Source organism: Penicillium digitatum, chromosome 4 (genome assembly GCF_016767815.1).
Source record: "Penicillium digitatum chromosome 4, complete sequence".
NCBI lineage: Eukaryota > Fungi > Ascomycota > Eurotiomycetes > Eurotiales > Aspergillaceae > Penicillium > Penicillium digitatum.
The window spans coordinates 3,137,867-3,157,532 of record NC_089387.1 but is presented as its reverse complement, the minus strand read 5'-3'; the positions used below and the strand labels follow the sequence as shown (position 1 = coordinate 3,157,532).

Here is a 19,666-nt window from a genome sequence, read left to right as displayed (position 1 = left end):
AGAAAATGACCTCAAAATTCTAGGGCAGATTCTTAATGCTTGAGATATTTTGGACGCCTCATAGCACTACCTAAGCGATCTTTTGGTAGATGGTAGAATCGATATATGGGTGGTGTGATGGGTCAATTTAACGGGATTCATAACCCTTTTTCTGCATCACTGCTGTAGAGATCAAGTTATGATGGTATTATAGCACGTGCATGCACCGGTAAATTGCTCTGCCGCTGTCGTCTCCGCAAACGGGACGGGCCGCACCGCCATGTGGATACTGCCCCCCTAAGAAGTACCGCCTTTGGGGTATAAAGCGAACTCTCGCCCCCGGAACCGTTTCTCTTCCTTTTTTCCCCAGCTTCTCTTCGCCTCTGGCTAAGATCAAATGTAGTATCTGTTCTTTTCAGTTTAATCGCTGAAAGCCCTGCATTGCAGGACATCCCGATTATTCTAATCTTTGGACCTCGCGACTTGGCCTCTGTGCTTGCACACGCCTCGTTGCACTGTGTCACTGGGCTTACACTACCCCCGGTTGACGCGAACCCTCTCCCTTTTTTTCATCAATTACTTGGCTTGCCCGGGTACTTGGAGAAGAAACGATGGAAGTGTTTTCTTGAAGCACCATAGGCGTGCCTCTTGTTGACGCGCGATCACAACCTAGGTCTCTTGTCGACGCACTATGCAGCTATACCACCCAGCTATGTAGGTAGCTCTTGCAATTTCAAACAGTCTGCTATTCGTGTCCCTCCTCTTCGTGTCCCTCCTCTTCGTGTCCCTCCTCTTCGTGTCCCTCCTCTTCGTGTCCCTCCTCTTCGTGTCCCTCCTCTTCGTGTCCCTCCTCTTCGTGTCCCTCCTCTTCGTGTCCCTCCTCTTCGTGTCCCTCCTCTTCGTGTCCCTCCTCTTCGTGTCCCTCCTCTTCGTGTCCCTCCTCTTCGTGTCCCTCCTCTTCGTGTCCCTCCTCTTCGTGTCCCTCCTCTTCGTGTCCCTCCTCTTCGTGTCCCTCCTCTTCGTGTCCCTCCTCTTCGTGTCCCTCCTCTTCGTGTCCCTCCTCTTCGTGTCCCTCCTCTTCGTGTCCCTCCTCTTCGTGTCCCTCCTCTTCGTGTCCCTCCTCTTCGTGTCCCTCCTCTTCGTGTCCCTCCTCTTCGTGTCCCTCCTCTTCGTGTCCCTCCTCTTCGTGTCCCTCCTCTTCGTGTCCCTCCTCTTCGTGTCCCTCCTCTTCGTGTCCCTCCTCTTCGTGTCCCTCCTCTTCGTGTCCCTCCTCTTCGTGTCCCTCCTCTTCGTGTCCCTCCTCTTCGTGTCCCTCCTCTTCGTGTCCCTCCTCTTCGTGTCCCTCCTCTTCGTGTCCCTCCTCTTCGTGTCCCTCCTCTTCGTGTCCCTCCTCTTCGTGTCCCTCCTCTTCGTGTCCCTCCTCTTCGTGTCCCTCCTCTTCGTGTCCCTCCTCTTCGTGTCCCTCCTCTTCGTGTCCCTCCTCTTCGTGTCCCTCCTCTTCGTGTCCCTCCTCTTCGTGTCCCTCCTCTTCGTGTCCCTCCTCTTCGTGTCTCGCCTCTTTGCGACCCTCCTCTTTTTGTCTCTTCGGAGCATCAGCAAACCTCTTCTCGACACAAGAAGCTTATCCAATTCGACCCATATCCCAGTACACTTTTTCGTGTGATCTCGCCAGCAATCTGTGACATAAGGGGCCAGAAAGTGGCTTCTTCAAAATGGCAAGATTTCTTCTTCTAGTTGGGCTCACAGAGCTTCTCCCAGTTCTGACTAGTGGGAAAAAACTTAGCTTCGTGGCCCAGAGCACTCAGGTGCGCTTTCGACACTGCGACCCTAGTCTTTTGGGCCTTTACCGGCAAAAACTCTTAGCAAGCTTGCAAAACCTCAATGGCTACGAAGAACCTCATACATCTTGACACCACCTCTTTCGTGCCTTCAAACTCCAATTCATCCATTCCTCAAGCCCTACATCGACATCGCGCCGGCCACTTACGTCGCTTATCAGAGTCTTCTTCGAACGTTCGCCGCTCATACCCACAACGCCGATTCTGTGAATTTCCGTAACTCCGGCCTATCATCTTGCCCCAACACCAATACTGAGAAGGAGCGGAGTCTTTCACTCTTTATTACGTTGTCGGGTCCAGCGCCAGTCCAAACATCCAGGATTACAATAGGTTGTTCCCAGCAGAGTAGCCTGAACATGCAGATCGCAATCCAATGCAAAAGGGGTTGTCAATTGACAGAAATGATCTAGCTCCCTTCCTAAACGGCGCGGTAATCGTCAGGTTGTCAGGTTGTCAGGTTGTCAGGTTGTCAGGCGGTCAGGCGGTTTTTTTCTAGTTGCTTCTAGGACAGTGACTACGCAAGTGTCAACACCTCTAGCCCCTTTGTCATCGTGAATCAATTCAGAGCTTCATAAAACTGCTTAGATCCCAAACAATTGAATTCAGAGAGAGTTCTTCCTTCTTCTAGCATTCGATTACCAACTACGTATCTAACGGTGTTTCCTGGCGACACGTTCTCGGAAATTTTATCCTATTTGACACCCAAGATTCCTTAACCACAAGGATTTCTACGTTTTTAATAGTGAAGTGTTAATCTTGATGAGTTCAGGTATGTGGAGAACCTAGCTCTCTCAACTCTTTCATCAATTCAGATTGCACCACGCACTGCAGCCAGTCTCTCACATTCTCTCCTACAAAAATGTCTTTTCATTGTCATTATTGTTAATTTGGAGCTAAACACTCCGATGTCATTTTGGATATCTTGAATGCCTCCTCCCTGCGAATACGAGCGGGGTGGTTGCACGTGCCACTTCCGTCCCGTCCCGTCCCGCCCCGTTTCCGCCCGGCATCCCGAACTGCATTCTGCCTACCGCTAGCTCCTGTCCGCCACCGCCCTGGCAGAGCCGCACCCCCTCCGAGTTATAAAGCGACAAAAGGCTAGGAAGATGAGAAAGCGGTCAAAAATGGAAAACGTACCCAGGACTCTTCCATGTGCATATAACCAAGCACCTATGCATTGTGGAACAGGTTCATCCCGTGAATACAGGCGCTACTAGTAAGATAGTCATTCCATGGCCTATAGCTGAGACTAGACTAAGGTATGTGAATTTTGTGTAGGCTACACAGGGGATACCATGATAATTCACACAGACAATAAAAAAAAGTCTACCTAAATCCCTTTTTAATAGGGTGTCCAAACAGCATTTCTATACACAACCGTGTGAAGCACACCAGCACCACACTGCCCTTTGTTGGTGTATCCTAGTAGGTACAGAACTCTCATCAAGACTAAAATCTAGAAATCAAGTACATTTTGTATGACTGGCCTGTGCAAAAGTTGCTTACCAATTCCACAAGGGGAACAGGGATTAAGATAACAGTGGCTGGGTGTATGTGGGAAGGTTGCTTTTTAGAATAGCATATCAAAGCACGACTGCGAGCATGCCATGAAGTAGATTTGTGCAAAGGCAATAGTGGAATATATCGGAAAAACTGCAAAGCTGTCTACCACAATCGTACAAGGATCAGCAGACGATATTTATGGCCTTCTGTACCACCTCTGTTTATGAAATCTTCCTTTGTTTCGTTGTGAAATGATCAATGAGAAGGATAGCAATGCTAGATTTCTTTGAAGTAGCCTAAACAGAGATTTCTGCCTACAATCAAACACGAAGCAACCTATAAGTAGAGAGAACGCTGCAAGCGAATTGCATCGGTGGTTTTGGTCTTTCTCATATCGCTGCGATAGATAATCTGTCTTCTTGGCAAGCCCCAGGCTATGAAGGTTAGCCTTAAGATCTCGATTCGATGTTGATCAATATTGCAATCTACTGGTATTATCCCCCGTTGTGTAAAGATTAAACTAGTCTAAGTGGACAGAAATCCGTTGTCAAGCCTGCGCGAGACTTACAATGGGCAATATGCATATACCCATGCCTAGATTACAACGTGGGTGGCATGTGCTTGTCACGTCCCTATCTAGGAGCGCGTGTCAATTCGGGAGTGCCTGCCTGGCTACCTATTCGGGGCTACGCGCCGGTCACTGGCGCGTCCTTGAGAGCAAATACTGCCTGATGTCCCGCCCCGCTCGCACCGCCTCTGAGGTATAAATTGAGGCCTCCCCCCCCGGAACCTCTTCTTCTTCTTTTTTCCTCTCAGCACCCACCTCCCCCAATCTCCCTCCCGACTCACAGGATGCTCTGACCGATTGCCAGGAACAGCTTCCCCTGGCCCATCAGCAGAGCTTCCTGTTCTCAGTATTCTTTGGACCTCGCGACTTGGCCTCTGTGCTTGCACACGCCTCGTTGCACCGTGTCACTGGGCTTACACTACCCCCGGTTGACGCCACTCCTTTTTTCATCAATCATTCGGCATGTCCGAGTGTTTGGAGAAGAAAGTTTCTTGGATTCCATAGTCGAATCTCTCTAATATTAGCTTCCTATCTGTTTCAATCTCTCCAATCCACTTGCATTGCACCATACACTTTGTACTCTCCCCCATGGAAAACCTCTCCTAGGAAAGTTTCTGCTTGCTTCTTGGTAGTTGTTAAATTCTGTATTTTCATCTACAATGTCAACGTCAAATCGTGCATCTTGACATCTCTGTAGAACTAACTTGAACACATAAACTTCTTTCTAGATATTTTCATATGCTACCTCTACTCTTTATGTTACATTTAGAATAAAAGGAACTTGTGCAGTTGATAAAAGACTCATCATATGTATGTAGACGGAGTTTGGGTGTGACGTCCAGAGAGGACACCCCTTTTCCGAATACGAATACGAGTACGAGCGGAGGTGGATGAGCGCTCCTGTTCCGCCCGGCATCCCGACCTGGATTCCGTCCGTTGGGCAGAGCGGCACCGCCTCGGAGTTGCTAAGCGACATCTCGGACCTCGGGATCTCTTCCTCTTATTTCGACTGGTCTCGGTGTTCGGTGAAGCTATTGCTTAATCCCCCCTTTGGTCGCATTATTGTTGCGGGGTTCCCCAAAGTTCAACAGAGATACTGTGCTGTCTCATCTCTACGTTTACATGGCTCCCAAACTTTTGATATGATCTTCAGGATATTCTGGGGAATAATTTTCTAGGATATCCTGGTTTCGATCTCCATGTCTCTTTGCTTGATCTCATCTTCCAGGACTCAGGGGTCGCGTGATGCACGGCATCTGGTTTCTGCGCATGGGGGCGTTCCACCCCTGATCGGAGTGAAACTTTTTTTGGTAATCTAATTTGCCTGGTTGTTTGAAACAATCTATTCTTCTAAGTCGCTACAGTCGCTACAGTCGCACCCTGAATCTACACTTCACTCTGACCCACTTAGTCGATTGGGACTATTCCCCACCTGGTCGCAATGGTCGCCCGTAGGAGAATCCACGTGCCATTCCAACCCTGGCTCATCCTCTGTCTCTTCCATGGGCCATTTCAGTCTGAGAATTCTCTAGAAGTTCTTTCGATTCTTCGTGTGTTCTTTGTACCATGCTCCGAGCCAAGCGCCAAACCACTCAGCCTTTGGAGGATTCCTCTGTGGTCCCCGAAACCTTCACCGATGGCCTCCCACTCCCAAAGTTGATCGCTTTCGACCTGGACTATACGCTGTGGCCGTTCTGGGTTGACACCCATGTCAGCGCCCCTGTCAAGGCACGGGACAACAACTCCCGTGCAGTAGACCGGTATGAATCTTCAGATTGACACTTGCTCCTTTTGAAACCACTCCGATTTCTAACCCCGCATTCCTTATCTCAAATAGATGGGGAGAGTCATTCGCCTTCTATCCGGCAGTCTCGTCTATAGTCTACGCCTGCAAACATCGGTCGATTCCACTGGCCCTTGCATCCCGAACCCAGGCCCCCGATCTGGCGCGCGACATGCTTAAATCCCTGCATATCATCCCAACATTCTCCGATAACCCCGCCGCGAACGCTAAGACCATCCGCGCGCTCGATTATTTCGATTTTATCCAGATCTACCCGGGAAATAAGACATCGCATTTCTCAAAAATTCAACAAACCAGCAATGTTGCTTACGAGGATATGCTGTTTTTCGATGATGAGGCGCGGAACCGGAACGTGGAGACGGAGTTGGGGGTCACATTTTGCTTGGTACGCGATGGGATTACCAGGGAGGAGGTCGACCGGGGTGTTAGAGCTTGGAGAAAGCGTAAAGGTATCAAGTCAGAGACTGCAGAAGAATCATGAGGGTCCTTGGTTGTCTTACCTGGTGGTTCCTACGATGGGGTAGGTTGCGCTTCAGACTAGATTTTGGATTTTAGATACCCAGGCTTGGAATATATGACGGAACAATTTTCCTATGCTTTAACAGAAATCCTCCGATGTCAATTTGGATCGAGTATCATTTGAAATTACCTCGCATACTTCGATCTATCCATTGCCAGGCTTTTTATCGAGCTGACTAAGTGACGTACTCCAAAACAGGAACATCTTGCTGTCATCGATCTCCCCAAACACACCTACAAACCATCAAAATGGCGACCCTTAAACCTCCAACAAATACCCATCGCTCCTCATCCTCCCACAGCCCCAGCCCACCAAAAGCTCCCCTCAAAGCGGACCCAACAGCCACAATCGCTGACACTGTCGTCTTTCAAGGCCGACACCTCGTCACCATCGGCGCAGGGACAGTGATCCACCCGCGCGCAAAATTTTACGCATACGAAGGCCCCATCGTTGTCGAAGATGGCTGTATAATCTGCGAGAAAGCGGTAATTGGCGCTCCGCCGAGTTCATCCCACTCACCGGCACCGTCCAGACCAGCAAGCACAACACCTACCGAGTCTGGGGCGTCCACGCCCGAGCCTAGGAAAGAGACAACAACACGGATCTCATACTTCGTTACTGTCGGCCCGTTGGCGACCGTCGAACCCGGTGCTAACATTCATTCTTCTGCTACGATTGAGGCTCTGGCGACTATTCGTCGGGGCGCTGACATTGGTGCGCACTCGAAGGTGTGTTCCGGGTGTGAAGTTATCGCCGGTGGATCTGTCGCCGAGTGGGTTGTTGTATATGGGCGGGGTCCGGGAATGCGGAGGAAGAGAGCTCGTGATCTGAAGGGGATGAGTCCGGCTGTTGTGAGTGCAGCGCAGGTTTCCCAGACGGCTCTACCTAGTCCTGCGCCGGCGGGTAAGGTTATCGAGGATGCGAGGTTGATGGTTTTGCAGAAGGAGAGGGAGGTGCTTGGGAGGATGCTTGTTCCTGCCGCTGGGGGGAAGAAGAGATGATTTCAAGCAGCTTTCTTGTCGATGTTCTTTTTTGTTTTGGATTTGCGTTCTGTGTCGGAACAAATTTCTTTCTTGGATAGATTCATGTCTTCTAGCAGCTTATACCCCGGTTTTCGTTTACAGTGGTTAGTCTATTGCGAGTGTTTACAATCATAACGCACAAAATACCTTGCAATTGAACTCTAGTGTCAATTGGGAGTGGGAATAGAAACCTGTAGGAACGCCGCCACACATTCAGTAGATACAAGACAAGAGAAACAGGACTGCTTTCTGAGTAGCAGTATAAAAACATAAGAAGCAATGCGCCAGATGGCATAAACAGACAGAGAAACCCGTTCGTGAACGCGTCCACGCCGCAGTTGTCAATGAAATTGATAATACATGAATGAGATTCAAAAACACGAACGACGATTGCTGTTTAAGAAGAGCCTCCGCCACGAGGCTGTGGGCCACCGCCGCCTCTCTGTCTCTTTCCGCCACTTCCACCATCAGGGGCAGTGTCAGGGCCATCATCACGGGAGCGCTTGTTACCCCCGGGAATGAACTGACGGGCCGAAGCATTCAGGTTCCCACGATTGGCCGTGGGGCTCTGAGCTTGGGCGACGTTATTTTGATTTTGGGTACCACCGCGGCCTTGTCCACCACGACCACCACGACCTCGCTGAACACCTGGGCCACGCTGGGTTTGGCCCTGGACGTGACCTTGCTGCTGTTGTTGTTCATGTTGTTGATGGCCGAATTGCTGACCACCGCCACGTCCGCCACGTCCGCCTCGTGCAATAGGAAGCCCAGATTGAAGAGCCCGCATCAGTCCAGGTGGGTTTCCAGCGGGGGGTTTGCTGGGGAGAGAAGAGGCTTGCTTGTTTTGATCGGTTTGCTGAACTTGGCCGAACGGATTGGCTGGCGCTGCGAGCTGTGCCTCGCCTTGCTGGGGGGCAGCAGCTTCGGGAGTCGCAGTGAGAGACGCAACTTGCTCCGTTGGAACATTCGGGGTTGCTACCACAGGAATAGAGGCAGGCGTAGGTGCCGGAGCAGGAACCGGGACCGAAGGAGCTGTAGCTGGGACTTGCGGAGCAGCTAGAGTTGGAGCGGTAGCTATGGGTTGGACTGGGATTGGTGCTGGCACAGGTGGCTTAGCAGCCGGAACCGCGACCGGTGCAGGCCGAGCAGTCTTTGCAATTTCCCATACTTCCACAACGGGCTTTTGCGGAGTTTCCGTAGCAGCCTTTGATACAACATCAATCTTCGCATTCGCAGTTCGAAATCTGGTGTCAAGCATGCTGAGACGGGCAGCTGTTTTCTTTTCGACAAGTTCGACTGCTGAGCTAACCTTCTCCTTGACTTCGTTTTCATGAGCCTTGACCAAGGCTTCCCTTTCCTCGGCCGACTTCTGTTGCAGTTCGGCCAATGCGGCTTCATTGGCACCGGAGGAGGCTTGGGCTTCTTGTTGGAGCTTTTGTTGCTCGCGCGCTACTCCGCCGCGAATGTTGTTTCGGACGATTGTGCGAATAGTCTCGTGCTTCGCGACCAGCTCTCTTGCTTGAGCATCTGTCAACTCGGGAATAGCAAATCCGGCAAGCTCAATCGTCTTCGATGGCGTTGCAGGGGTTGCATCTGGGCCCGCACCTGGTGTTCCGGGTATGGATCGTTCACCAGCGGATAGTTTCTCAATTTCTTGACGATGGGCAGCCTTGACCTCGTTCAACTTAGAGTTGTACATATCCTTAAGGCGGTCGGCACGTTCCTTGATCTTTGCATCTTGTTCGCTGGCCTGTGTCGCCAGAAGTCCATCCTTCTCAGCAAGAGCCGCCTCGAGTCGCTGGATCTTCTGCTCAAGGGCTTGTATCTTTTGAGCTTCAGCAGGACTAAGGATTTCGACGGTCGCATTTGGGAATTGTGAAGCCGGTGTAGCGTTGGTAGGGGCCTCTTCCACAGCTGTGGCTGCGGCTGCAACAGGAGCATATGTCACATTGGCTGGCGTCTCTACCCCCTTGGTTTTCAATGCCTCCAATTCGCTCTTTGTAGTCTGAAGTTCTGCTTGTATAACCTCTTTCTCCTGCAATACCACATTGAGCTCATCTTGCTTGGCCTTGACACGTGCACTAAGGTCCTTAGAGCGTGCCTTGAACTGTTCTGTGAGCTTAGATCGCAAATCTTGTGCACGTTCATCGGAATGCTGCTTGAGCTGTTCTGGAAACTCGGCGATTTGAGCCTGAAGTGCATCAACCTGAGTTTGGAGAGCTTCTCGATCGGACGCAGCCTTGGTATTTTCGGTCTCAAGGCTCGCAAGCTTCTCCTTCAGTTCTTGCATTTCAGTCGGATCAACACGGTCGTATTTTTGAAGGATGTTCTGAATACGCTGTTGGTATCGATCGCGATCAGCCTGTAGAAGCTGCATTTCCCCATCCTTGGCTTCAATCTGGCTCTCCAGCTCGTGGATCCTGGTCTTGAGGGGTTCGATCTCCTGAACCAGCTCGTTCTCGCGGGCGATCTTTTGGTCACGCACGGCTTCAGTTTGTTTCAGTTGGTTTCTGAGAGTAGCGTTGCTTTCACGGAAAACGTTGAGCTCGTTGATAGTCTCCAACAGCTTGCTGTGATTCAACGCGTTATGATCGCTGTCAGCTGCAGCACGACGCTGCTGCTCAAGCTTCAGGCGGGTCTCATCGAGCTGAGACTGAGTGTAGTCGAGTTGCTGGTTGAGTCGTTTGCTTTCCTGGGTGGAAAGGTGGTATTGAACCTCGACAATTTCTTTCTCGCGACGCAAGAACTTGATAACCTCCTGGAGGCCCTCAAGATTGGGCGCTGCCTGTTCTCCCTCTTGCTCGTCGTCCGAAACATTCATTCGGTCTCGTTGCAAGGACGAAATCTGGCTGGTAATATTTTCGAGCTGGGTGTGAAGTACAGAGTTCTGGTGAAGAACCTCCTCCCGACGCTTCCGCAGTTCAGACAGCTCACCTTCGTATGTGGCTCGTTGCTCCGCCCAGCTTTCCTCTTTCTGGCACAGATCCGTTTTGTAGCCTTCGGATTGGGTTCGCAGCTCGGCGATATCGAGCTTGAGCTGGTTGCTCTCTGCACGAACTACTTGCAAATTCTTCGCTGCCTCAGCGTGCTTGACAAGCTCGGCCTCGTAGTTCTGTTGGGCATGCTTGGCGATTTCAGCTTGCGCATTCAGGTCCTCCTGATGGTACTGTGCAGCAGTGACATATCGTTCATTGTCGGCCTTGAGACGAGTTATTTCTGACTCGAAGTTGGCCTTCTGCTCTTCCAGGTGGCGTGTTGCCTCCGCTTGCTCTTCGCGGAGCTTGGTCATTTCAGTGTTGGAGGCGGACAACTCAGCTGAGATCTCTTCAATGCGAGTTTCGAGGTCGTGAATCTTAACGTTCTTCTCCTCCACAAGACGATCGGTCTCTTCACGATATTGCTCCTGTGTCTCGGTGGCGGACTCCAAACGTTCTTCACTAGCTTGGCTGATGGCCTGGTAATCTTCAGCTAGTTGCTTGGCATGTTCTAGTTCACCCTTTGCCAATTCCAGGTCTCGTTTCAGTTCGGAAACTTCAATTGAAAGTTCCTGCTCGCGGGAAAGACCACTTCCCTCACCGGACTCCTGACCCTCGGCAAGTCCCTCGGTGGTACCAGCAGACACGCTTGATCTCAAGTTCAAGACCTGTAGACGCTCTTCGGCACTCTTAAGCTCCACTGCAAGCTCATCCACACGGGACTGTAGGTGATCCCGCGTGGTCTTGGCGGCAACTAGCTCTTCGCGAACTGCACTCAAGCTGGTGACCAAGTCATCAATTCGCTTTTGTGATGTCTCCTGCTCATACTCACGGCGCATGCTAGCCTTCTTGGATTCCTCGACTTCATCGTTGAGCTTGCGCTTTGTTGACTGCAGCTCGGTTTCGAGTGACTCGACGCTAGCTTGGAGTCGGCGTCGGCTCTCGGAGTCGGTATGCTCACGCTCGTTGAGAATGGTCTGAAGGTTTGCGTTCAATGAGTCCAAACGACTGCGCTCATTCCGCAAATTCTCGGTATCATCAATGAGCCTCTTCTCAATATTCTTCCAAAGGTCCTTCTCGGCCTTCAGGTTGGCATTTTCTCTCTGAAGGCTCTCAACAAGACCCTTAGCCTCCACGAGGTCTTCAGCAGCTTGCTGAGTGCGCAGATCCTGTCGGTTTGCATTTTCAAAGAGGGCAGAGTAGCGCTTTTGGATCTCAGAGTTCTCATTCTTGAGCATATTGAAGTTACTTTGCAAAAGCTCTGCACGTTGGGAAGCAGCAGCAAGTTGGCTGCTTGACCGACTTATGTCAGACATAAGCTCACTGTTCTTGCGCGACAGCTCATTGACCTGCTGCCGCAATGCTTTGTGGTCCGTCGTCGTTTCTTCACGGAAAGTATCGAAATGGGCTTGAACCTTTCGGAGCAACTCAGCGTAGTCGGGTCCTGATGTTTCCATAGCTCCCTGAGGAGCAGCACCAAGAGGCATGGATTGTGAGAAGACAGACTGATCGTCCACGGTTGGCTTTCTGTGCATGAGCATACTGCGGAATGTGTCACGCTCCTTGACATAACTCTGCATCTGTGCGCTGAGGTTCGCAATCTCATCACGGTTTGTCTGCGCACGGATCCGCAGCTCCTTTAACTCATCGATTTCTGCACGTCGCGTTGCTTCTTTCGCTTGGGCCTCTTCACCTTCCTGCTTGTCACCAAGTTCTCTCAACATACGTCGGAGAGTATGGTTCTGATCCTGGAGTTCGTGAAGATCTTTGAAAGTCGTGAGGTGCTTGCTGATAAAGCGGCCAGTTTCGTTGAGATCCTTTGATGAATCTTCCACTTCGCCCCGAGCGATTCTCTCGAGCTCCTCTCGATCGTATTCTTCTCCATGTTTTGCGACAGCAACTTCAAGGACGAGTACCTTGACTTCCGCACTCAGATCGCGAAGTTGTTGGCGTAGAATGTCACCCTCACGAGCCAAGCCCTCCACTTGACCTTGCCATTTCCTGGCTTCCTTAAGGGCGGCATCCCGTTCCTTCCCAGCCGCTTCGAGGAGGGTAGACATCTCCACAACAGCGTGGTCGAGACGGGCTTGTTCTGCTCGTCCCTCCTCTATTTCTGGTCTGGTTGAATCAAGTTCCAGAACCATTTCGTCAACAGTATTGCGGAGTTCCTGGCAAGTTCTCTGCTCAGCTGCAAGAGCGGTGCGCATTCTGTCGTACTCGGAGTACATCTGGGTGACATTCATACCACCCTTACCACGAGACGCGCGGGGGGAGAAGGAGCCAGTAGGAGTCCCAGCACGCATGACGCTTGTTCGTAGTGGGGTACTTGGTGCACCTCCATTAAGAGAGACAGCAGGGCTGGCCGATCTTCCTCTAACAGGTTCAGACTCAAGCTGGGCAACAAGTGCCTCGAGCTCACCAATCCGGCGCTCAGCGGCTCCCTTGTCATTGGATTCCGTCTCAAGTTCCACGCGGAGGCGCGATATCTCCTGCGCTGCGTCATCCTTTGTCTTTTCGAGCGCAAGTTGGCATTCCTGCACCCGTTGCTTGGCCGTCTGAGCAGCAGATCCCTGTAGCTCGGCCAATCTATTGGAGCTGTCAAGTTCGATGCGGAAGGATTCGGTTGCCTGAATAGCTTCCTCTTTCAACTGATGAATGCTAGCCAGAGAGGTTTCGTATCGCTGCTCTGTTTCGTCCAAGCGACTCTTGAGCGAGTTCTCACTCCGGCGAAGAGAATCAATTGTCGAGTTGGCTTCTTCGTTCTCTCGCTGAAGCTCAGATATCCGAGCGCCTTTTTCTTTGCGGAACTTGATGTATTCGGCGGATTTTGTCTTAAGTTCTGTCTCAAACCATTCGTTGTTCTTTTTCGTGAGGTCCAGTTCTTGTTGAAGGCTCTGCTCGCGGAAGCGGGCGCTGGCGGATGCCGCGTTGGCACTTTGGAGATTCTGCTCCGCGGTGGATAGTTCACGTCGCAGTTCGATGGTCTTCTTGTGCTGAAGCGAGAGCTCCTCAGCTAATTTATCATAGGCCGCAGATTTCGATTCGAGCAAGCCCAGTGTGTCTCTATTGGATGCCTCCAGAGATGAGATACGCGCTTTCAAGGATGTGGTTTCGGATTCGTTGGACGTGGACGAGGATTTCAGTGCAGATATCTCCGTCTCGAGTGAGGCACGGGTAGTGTCTATTCGATGTTAGAAAGAGAGTCCGTCAGAATGAACCAAAATTTGGATACCAGCTTCGTGCAGCTTTTTCCTCAGCTCTGCGACTTCTGCGTGTCCCTTCTCCACGCTAGCTTTCAGAACCTTGACCTTCGACTCATTGCTACGCACAGAATTCTCAAGCTCTACCTCCAAGCGAAGCTTGTCGGACTTGAGCTCATCAGATTCGTGAGCCTTTTTATTGATTGATTGTAAAAGTTGATTGACAAGCTCCACAGTTGGGGCCTGCCTTAAGGTCGTGAGCGTCGATTCGGGGAGCGCATAGTGAGATGATATGTAAGGTATTTGAATGGCAGTTTCAGCCATATTGTCGAACGAGCAACAGCACAGGGCTGTCGTGACAAATAAATCAAGAAAATCAAGTACGAGCGGCGCAAGTTAGAGCTGGGTCCTTGAGGACGGGCGCGCCGTGTACTGTTCACAGACAAGTACACACAGCGCTAGGCGAGGGACTTCAGGTCATGACGGTGTGAACAAAGGAAAGACGTGTCTTCTGAGGGAAGAAGACAAAAAATTGAATGAAATGGTAATTGGAAGAAACAGTGGTGAGGTGACTTCAAGGGCGTCCGAGATCCATTTCCGCGCTTTGGGTTGCTGAGCTTCGACACGTGACATTCTTTGTATGGCCTTCAATCTTTTTATAGCCACTGGAAGCTTTAACCTCTTGACTAGGCTGTTCTCATTCTGTACGCCACCATCATCGGGTGTATTCTCTTCTTTTCTTTCTGGAAACACCCACGGTACCTATGACAAGCACCGCTTGAACCCTCCAGCTTGATCTACGTCAAATCAAGTGGTTGCCATCTCAGCTCTATCTCACTCTTCTCTTGAGTCTCAGCGACCTCGGATCCTTCATTGCAACCATGTCATACCTTCAAAATCAGCTTAAAAGCTTTAATGCTAGTGTCGTGGAATCGGCAAATCGTATGCCCACGCAGCGACGTGTGGTCAGTAACCAACCGATCTCTGCCAGCAGTTCCCAAGTCCCATCGTCCGCACCGACCCCATCATCGTCTACCGAGATGAAGAAGAGGCGTCATGATCCGGACATTGTCTACTCACAGCCAGCCAACACAGGCACGGGCAAAGACATTATGACGCAAGTGCTGTTTGCGATCGAACACATGAAGAACAAGAACATTCCGCTCAGATTTTCGGATATCATCTCATACCTCTCCCTTCAGCATCGTGCTCATGACCAGGGCTACGTGCAGGCTCTTCGGAGCATTCTGCAGATGCACGAGAAGGTTGAATTTGACCCGAGCGGCGCGAACGGGGAAGGCACATTCAGGTTCCGCCCACCTCACAACATTCGAAACTCAGAGCAACTCCTGAAACACCTCCAAGCCCAGAAGACTGCGGCGGGTATGAGTGTTCGTGAACTAAGGGAGGGCTGGCCTACCGTCGAGGAGGAAATCAACCAAATGGAGACGGAGGGAAAACTACTCGTGACTCGCAACAAGAAGGATGACCATCCTAAAATGGTGTGGCCTAACGACCCGTCCCTAATCGAACACTTTGACGATGAGTTCAAGCAGATTTGGGACAAGATCAAAGTTCCGGATGCGAACATAGTGAAGGAAGAATTGGATAAGTTTGGCATCACGCCCACCAACAAGAACAAGGTGCTCGGCCCTCGGGTCATTGCCCCATCTAAGAAATCCAAGAAGCCACGCCGAAGTGGAAAGACAACCAACACTCACATGACGAGCATTCTCCGAGACTACTCGCACCTTAAGCGTTGAGTGCATCGAGTTCGAAATGGTTTCTTTTTGCACGTTGACACACCAGAAATTGCTTTGACACAATCATTGCTTTGCATTGCATCGGCGTTTTAGGAAAAAAGCATGCTGCCTCATTGTCGCCGCATGGAAACTCGTTCACTCATCTTACATTTGCTTCGACAGCATTGAAATTTGTACACTACACGCAGAAAATGATAGATACCCAAACAAACAACTTAATCAATCACTACATAGCTACATGGCTACATATCTACCTCTATATGTAATTTCCTGCACGTAGCCAGTCAGTCTAGCACCTCTTTACGCCTGTACCCCTATGCCCGGAAGACACAACTCCATCCATATTTGCATCAATTCATCTATAAAAAGGTATCCAAGAGAAGGCGTAGTGATGTACAAGGTACCCCAAAACACAACCCAACAAAAGCGATCTGAATATCAAATCCCTGCCCCAAGATCAAATACAAGTCCACGGGTCAATGCTTCCCATTGGTAGCAGCACCAGTACCCTCAACATGATTCAAATAAACCACCAAGTCTTCAATAGTACACACCTTAATACCCCACTTCTTTCCAAATCGCAAACATCCATCCCGGCGCATCATACCATTATTCCCCCCAATCTCCGCAATGCCCTCAACAAGCTCGCCATCTTCAACAAGCTCAGCAATGACACCAGCCGGCGCCTTACCAGCGAGTTTACAAAAATCGACCGCAGCCTCAGTGTGGCCTGATCGCTCGCGCACGCCGCCAGGCCGCGCCTGCAGCGGGATGATGTGGCCCGGCCGGCGGAAGGAGTCGATCTCCGCGGCGGGTGAGGCAAGCGTGCGGCATGTCAGTGCGCGGTCCTCGGCGGATATTCCTGTCGTTACAGAGTCGTCGCTTGAGTCGATTGTGACTGTGTAGGCCGTGCACTTCGGGTCGGCGTTCTCGGTTACCATTTGTGGGAGCGCGAGGCGGGTGGCAAGGTCCGGGGTGATCGGGGCGCATATCAAACCACTATGTTTTGGAGTTGTTAGCGAGGTTTTCTGTCGTTGGATTTGGATTGGCGCATTTGGCTTTGTGGGTGTGCTGTTGCGGGGAGGGAGGACGGGGGCTTGCGGCTTTTGTAGCCGTTTCTCATCGCTGTCTTGGGTGGTGCTCGTACCTAGTATAGCGCACCAGAAAGGCCATCTGGGCGGCTGTGATGGATTCGGCAGCGATGATTAAGTCACCTTCATTTTCGCGGTCTTGCGAATCGAGGACAATGATGAATTCGCCATTCTCTGTAGGTCTTCGTCAGTTGTTTGGTTGGGTCAGTAGGCGCAGTGAGTGGCTGGATGCTCTTGGGGATGAATTGATTCCCTATCGAAGATCACTTACTAAATGCTGCAATCGTATCTTCAATTGAGTCGAACTGGTGTGCGATTTCTGAGGTTGAAGGCATTTTGTGTTCTTTTTTGCCCCTCACTGCGGAACTTCAAGGATGAATGGTTTTGAATGGATGGTGATTCGGGAGATACAAGTGAGAAGGAGATGAAAAATTGATCAATGCGAATACTCAAATTGTTCTAGCACCAAGAAACAAGAAGAAGATGAGAGATTTGAGTCATTGGCTGACAAGAACATTAGAAATGCCCGTGGCATCGGCGCGGGGGAGCCGAAACGCGGACCTGGCGATTGCTAAGCCTCGGGAGACTTCAAAGGGACAACTCTGCCCCTCCATGCCCCCAAGGTCCGGACCTTTCGCTAGTTCCGAATTGACTGCTATGTGGTAGCATCTTCTATAAATTGCTACATAGATATAGGAAGATACTCATGTTTCAGATAATCCGACATGCTAGAACTTAGCAACCGAACGCAATTGATGAAAATAAACTATATCAACCAAGCCCTCGATTCCCCATCCATCGGACCTCATCCGCCTGCCTCTCAAGCGCACGTCGCATATAATCCCCATATCTCTGCTCCCTCTCCCAATCATCACGCCACCTATGTCGCATCTCTTCCCGTGTAGCTTCATCGACCTCCGCATGCATAAATACGTCATCGTCTTCATCAGCTTCTTTGCCATCGACCCCCATCTCAAAATCCGCAGGAATGGAAAATCTGAGACGGCCGATGCGCTCTCCAGTCCAGATAAGTAGCTCATCTCCAGTTAGATTCCCACCAGTAGGAAGAATCTTGCGAGCTACCTCGTTATTGCCCGGCGATTGAGAAGGCCAGAGCCCGCGCGGCTGCTGGTCTTCTTCTGTCTGCGAGGTTGCTTGTTTGCCGCGACGACTGAATGGGATGTGAGGTTGGGAAGCATTTATATTCCACCGTCGGACTTCTGAACGGCCGTTGCGCTCGGTCCACTTGATGTTCCCCTCGGCGTCGGAAAACACGATGCGATTTCCGTGCGACCCCACGGAAAGTAGTTTGGAACTTGCGGCGCTTTGGCGGTTTTTGTATTCTGGGTTGAGGGTGGATGTCGTTTTCGAGGGGCTGTGATCTTCGTCTGGTGCTGGTTTGAGATTATAAAGCTCTAGCGACCCTCGTCCGTTGTAGTCTCCACATGCCACAACGGAATGTGACTTGGGGTAGGTGGAGCCTGAGAAGACTGGGAATCGGGGCGCTGGTATAGAGGCAAGACCACATAGGCGGCCACCTGAGTGGACTGTGGTCTGTAGCCGAGGGAAGTAGCGGCGATCATAACATAGGATGCTGGGGAAGCGTCCCGCAAGAAGAATTGTGTTCACATGAGGAGCTGGCGGGTGCAGGATGGAAAGAGGGCCAGGTTGGAAAAGCGGTGCGTAGTTCGCTTCTTTATCTGAGGGTCCTGGACTGCGTAGGCGAGTAGGTGGCTGCCCATTGGATTGGAGTTGAAACAAGGGTGAGTCGGAGTGGGCAAAGATACCCAGTGCGGGGACGTTTGGGCTGGCGACCCGCTCGCATCGCGAGCTGATTGCCTCTTCTTCCTCGACGGCCGACAATCTGGAGTCATAGATCTGCAGACTAAGTGTCGTGGCTAGTGTAAACGGCACTGAGTAATCTGTCTCCTGGGAAAGGGCGAAAATTGACCAGGGATAGCGCTGTTGCGAAATCACTTTTAATGTCTCCAAATCCACTTCATTAAGGACGTTCCCAACTGCTAGGTAGGCTCTTTGTCGCAGAGAATCCACGCTCACTCCCTCGCCTAGGTTTATAAATTCCAACGAAGTCTTGGAAGGGGAAGGATCCCGACGACCAGACAGGTTGGTAATGAGAATACCGGCTTTACTGACCCCAAGGATATTGCCTTTACTTGCTTGAGAGGCAGCCGAGTGCGAATGATTCAGATCCCACACGCAGACGCTGCCATCTTCAAGCGGGGCAATAATCTTGTTCTTCCTGGCTGAACTCCAGTCTTTGAGCAGCCCCATCCCTTTGACCTCATAGGACTCCCCTCGTTTTCCTTCGCCCTTGCGGACCGAGGGCTGCTCAACCCATGATAACGATATGGGCCCGTGGCGAGCAATGTATTCTGAATACCAGTCAACATGCTCGCCCTCAGCCGATGAGTCCCATTCTGCTGCCGCTCTCGCCCTCTCACCCCAAGACAGTTCTCCGGTATCATCAGCGCCTCTGTTCGCCGGTGGGGCAGAAGGCCGAATTATATCGAGTAGCGATTCCTGCCCTAGGGTCGTCAACGAAACAGTCGCGTTGGCAATCACACTCTCCGATGGTCTGGCAGCGGATCGGGCAGCCTGTCGAGCAGCCCATGACTGCTCATGGCAGTGCAATCTCCATTTGTTATTATCACGAGCGATAGCAAGGAACTTTTTTGAAACGGATTGCAGTTGGACCTTTTCTCGTGGGGCGAGTTCTGATTATCGCAGGACTATCAGTTCACGGTCGAAACGGCGTGGGGAAGATCCGGGGCTTACGGTCGATGATCTTAGACAGAATCTCTACTGGCAGCTTATCCATGGAGAGAGATCAACACCATTGAGGGCAGCCTGAGGAGGGGAAGTCAGCCACCGGAATGTCAGCCTCCTGAACGAAATGCTAGACACTTTTTTTTGTCGGCTTTCTCCCCGCGATCTGCGCTCCAGGCCGTCACGTGGATTAAAGGCCTGGCACGAAGGACCGGACTATTTTTCAAACTGACTGAGGGCACATGTACTTTGTAAGTAAAAACTGGTGTTTCGTTCATTTAGTGATGAATGTGTGACGTTTGGAGGGGCACTACTGAGACACTGAGACAACTTCAGCGAACAGGCTCGGGAGGCTGTTCCGGTATGGTACCCACCGGGTTTTATAGAATCACTAGAGAGAAGTAGAGAATCTTCTGATGCATTCTACGGCACAGCCACCACGGAGCGTGGGAAGTGAACGAAAAATTTGTAGACAGGATTGTCCTATAGGTATTCGAGGTCGCTATCACATGTACTTTTCACATTCACTATATCACTGACACGGGAAAACGGACAGTTATCGAAGTGTCCATTGATGAAGCCATGGGCATCTTTATATACATAGGAATTATTGGAT

At 51.0% G+C, this 19,666-nt stretch overlaps 7 protein-coding genes across 7 annotated transcripts; 3 read left to right on the top strand and 4 right to left on the bottom strand.

Moving 5' to 3' along the window:
* Positions 1-724: 724 nt before the first annotated feature.
* On the bottom strand, positions 725-2,005 carry Pdw03_1068 (spore wall protein 2-like; the record flags this gene model as incomplete). The annotated part of the gene is made up of 3 exons (XM_066099792.1): positions 725-1,599; positions 1,724-1,820; positions 1,883-2,005. 3 exons carry the CDS (start codon positions 2,003-2,005, stop codon positions 725-727), a joined length of 1,095 nt encoding a protein of 364 aa, XP_065957519.1.
* Positions 2,006-5,454: 3,449 nt separating this feature from the next.
* On the top strand, positions 5,455-6,173 carry Pdw03_1067 (Magnesium dependent phosphatase, putative; the record flags this gene model as incomplete). Its single annotated transcript, XM_014679315.1, has 2 exons — positions 5,455-5,648; positions 5,726-6,173. The coding sequence occupies 2 exons, from the start codon at positions 5,455-5,457 to the stop codon at positions 6,171-6,173; spliced, it is 642 nt and encodes a 213-aa protein (XP_014534801.1).
* Positions 6,174-6,460: 287 nt separating this feature from the next.
* On the top strand, positions 6,461-7,213 carry Pdw03_1066 (Trimeric LpxA-like; the record flags this gene model as incomplete). Its single annotated transcript, XM_014679314.1, has 1 exon — positions 6,461-7,213. The coding sequence occupies one exon, from the start codon at positions 6,461-6,463 to the stop codon at positions 7,211-7,213; it is 753 nt and encodes a 250-aa protein (XP_014534800.1).
* Positions 7,214-7,631: 418 nt separating this feature from the next.
* On the bottom strand, positions 7,632-13,733 carry Pdw03_1065 (Filament-forming protein (Tpr/p270), putative; the record flags this gene model as incomplete). The annotated part of the gene is made up of 2 exons (XM_014679313.1): positions 7,632-13,390; positions 13,442-13,733. 2 exons carry the CDS (start codon positions 13,731-13,733, stop codon positions 7,632-7,634), a joined length of 6,051 nt encoding a protein of 2,016 aa, XP_014534799.1.
* Positions 13,734-14,290: 557 nt separating this feature from the next.
* Positions 14,291-15,172, top strand: Pdw03_1064 (Transcription initiation factor TFIIE, beta subunit, putative; the record flags this gene model as incomplete). The annotated part of the gene is made up of 1 exon (XM_014679312.1): positions 14,291-15,172. One exon carries the CDS (start codon positions 14,291-14,293, stop codon positions 15,170-15,172), a length of 882 nt encoding a protein of 293 aa, XP_014534798.1.
* Positions 15,173-15,648: 476 nt separating this feature from the next.
* Pdw03_1063 (3,4-dihydroxy-2-butanone 4-phosphate synthase, RibB) lies at positions 15,649-16,598 on the bottom strand (the record flags this gene model as incomplete). The annotated part of the gene is made up of 3 exons (XM_066099791.1): positions 15,649-16,171; positions 16,320-16,437; positions 16,535-16,598. 3 exons carry the CDS (start codon positions 16,596-16,598, stop codon positions 15,649-15,651), a joined length of 705 nt encoding a protein of 234 aa, XP_065957518.1.
* Positions 16,599-17,034: 436 nt separating this feature from the next.
* Pdw03_1062 (Cyclin-like F-box) lies at positions 17,035-19,328 on the bottom strand (the record flags this gene model as incomplete). The annotated part of the gene is made up of 4 exons (XM_014679310.2): positions 17,035-18,998; positions 19,060-19,069; positions 19,119-19,131; positions 19,189-19,328. 4 exons carry the CDS (start codon positions 19,326-19,328, stop codon positions 17,035-17,037), a joined length of 2,127 nt encoding a protein of 708 aa, XP_014534796.2.
* Between the last annotated feature and the right edge of the window lie 338 nt (positions 19,329-19,666).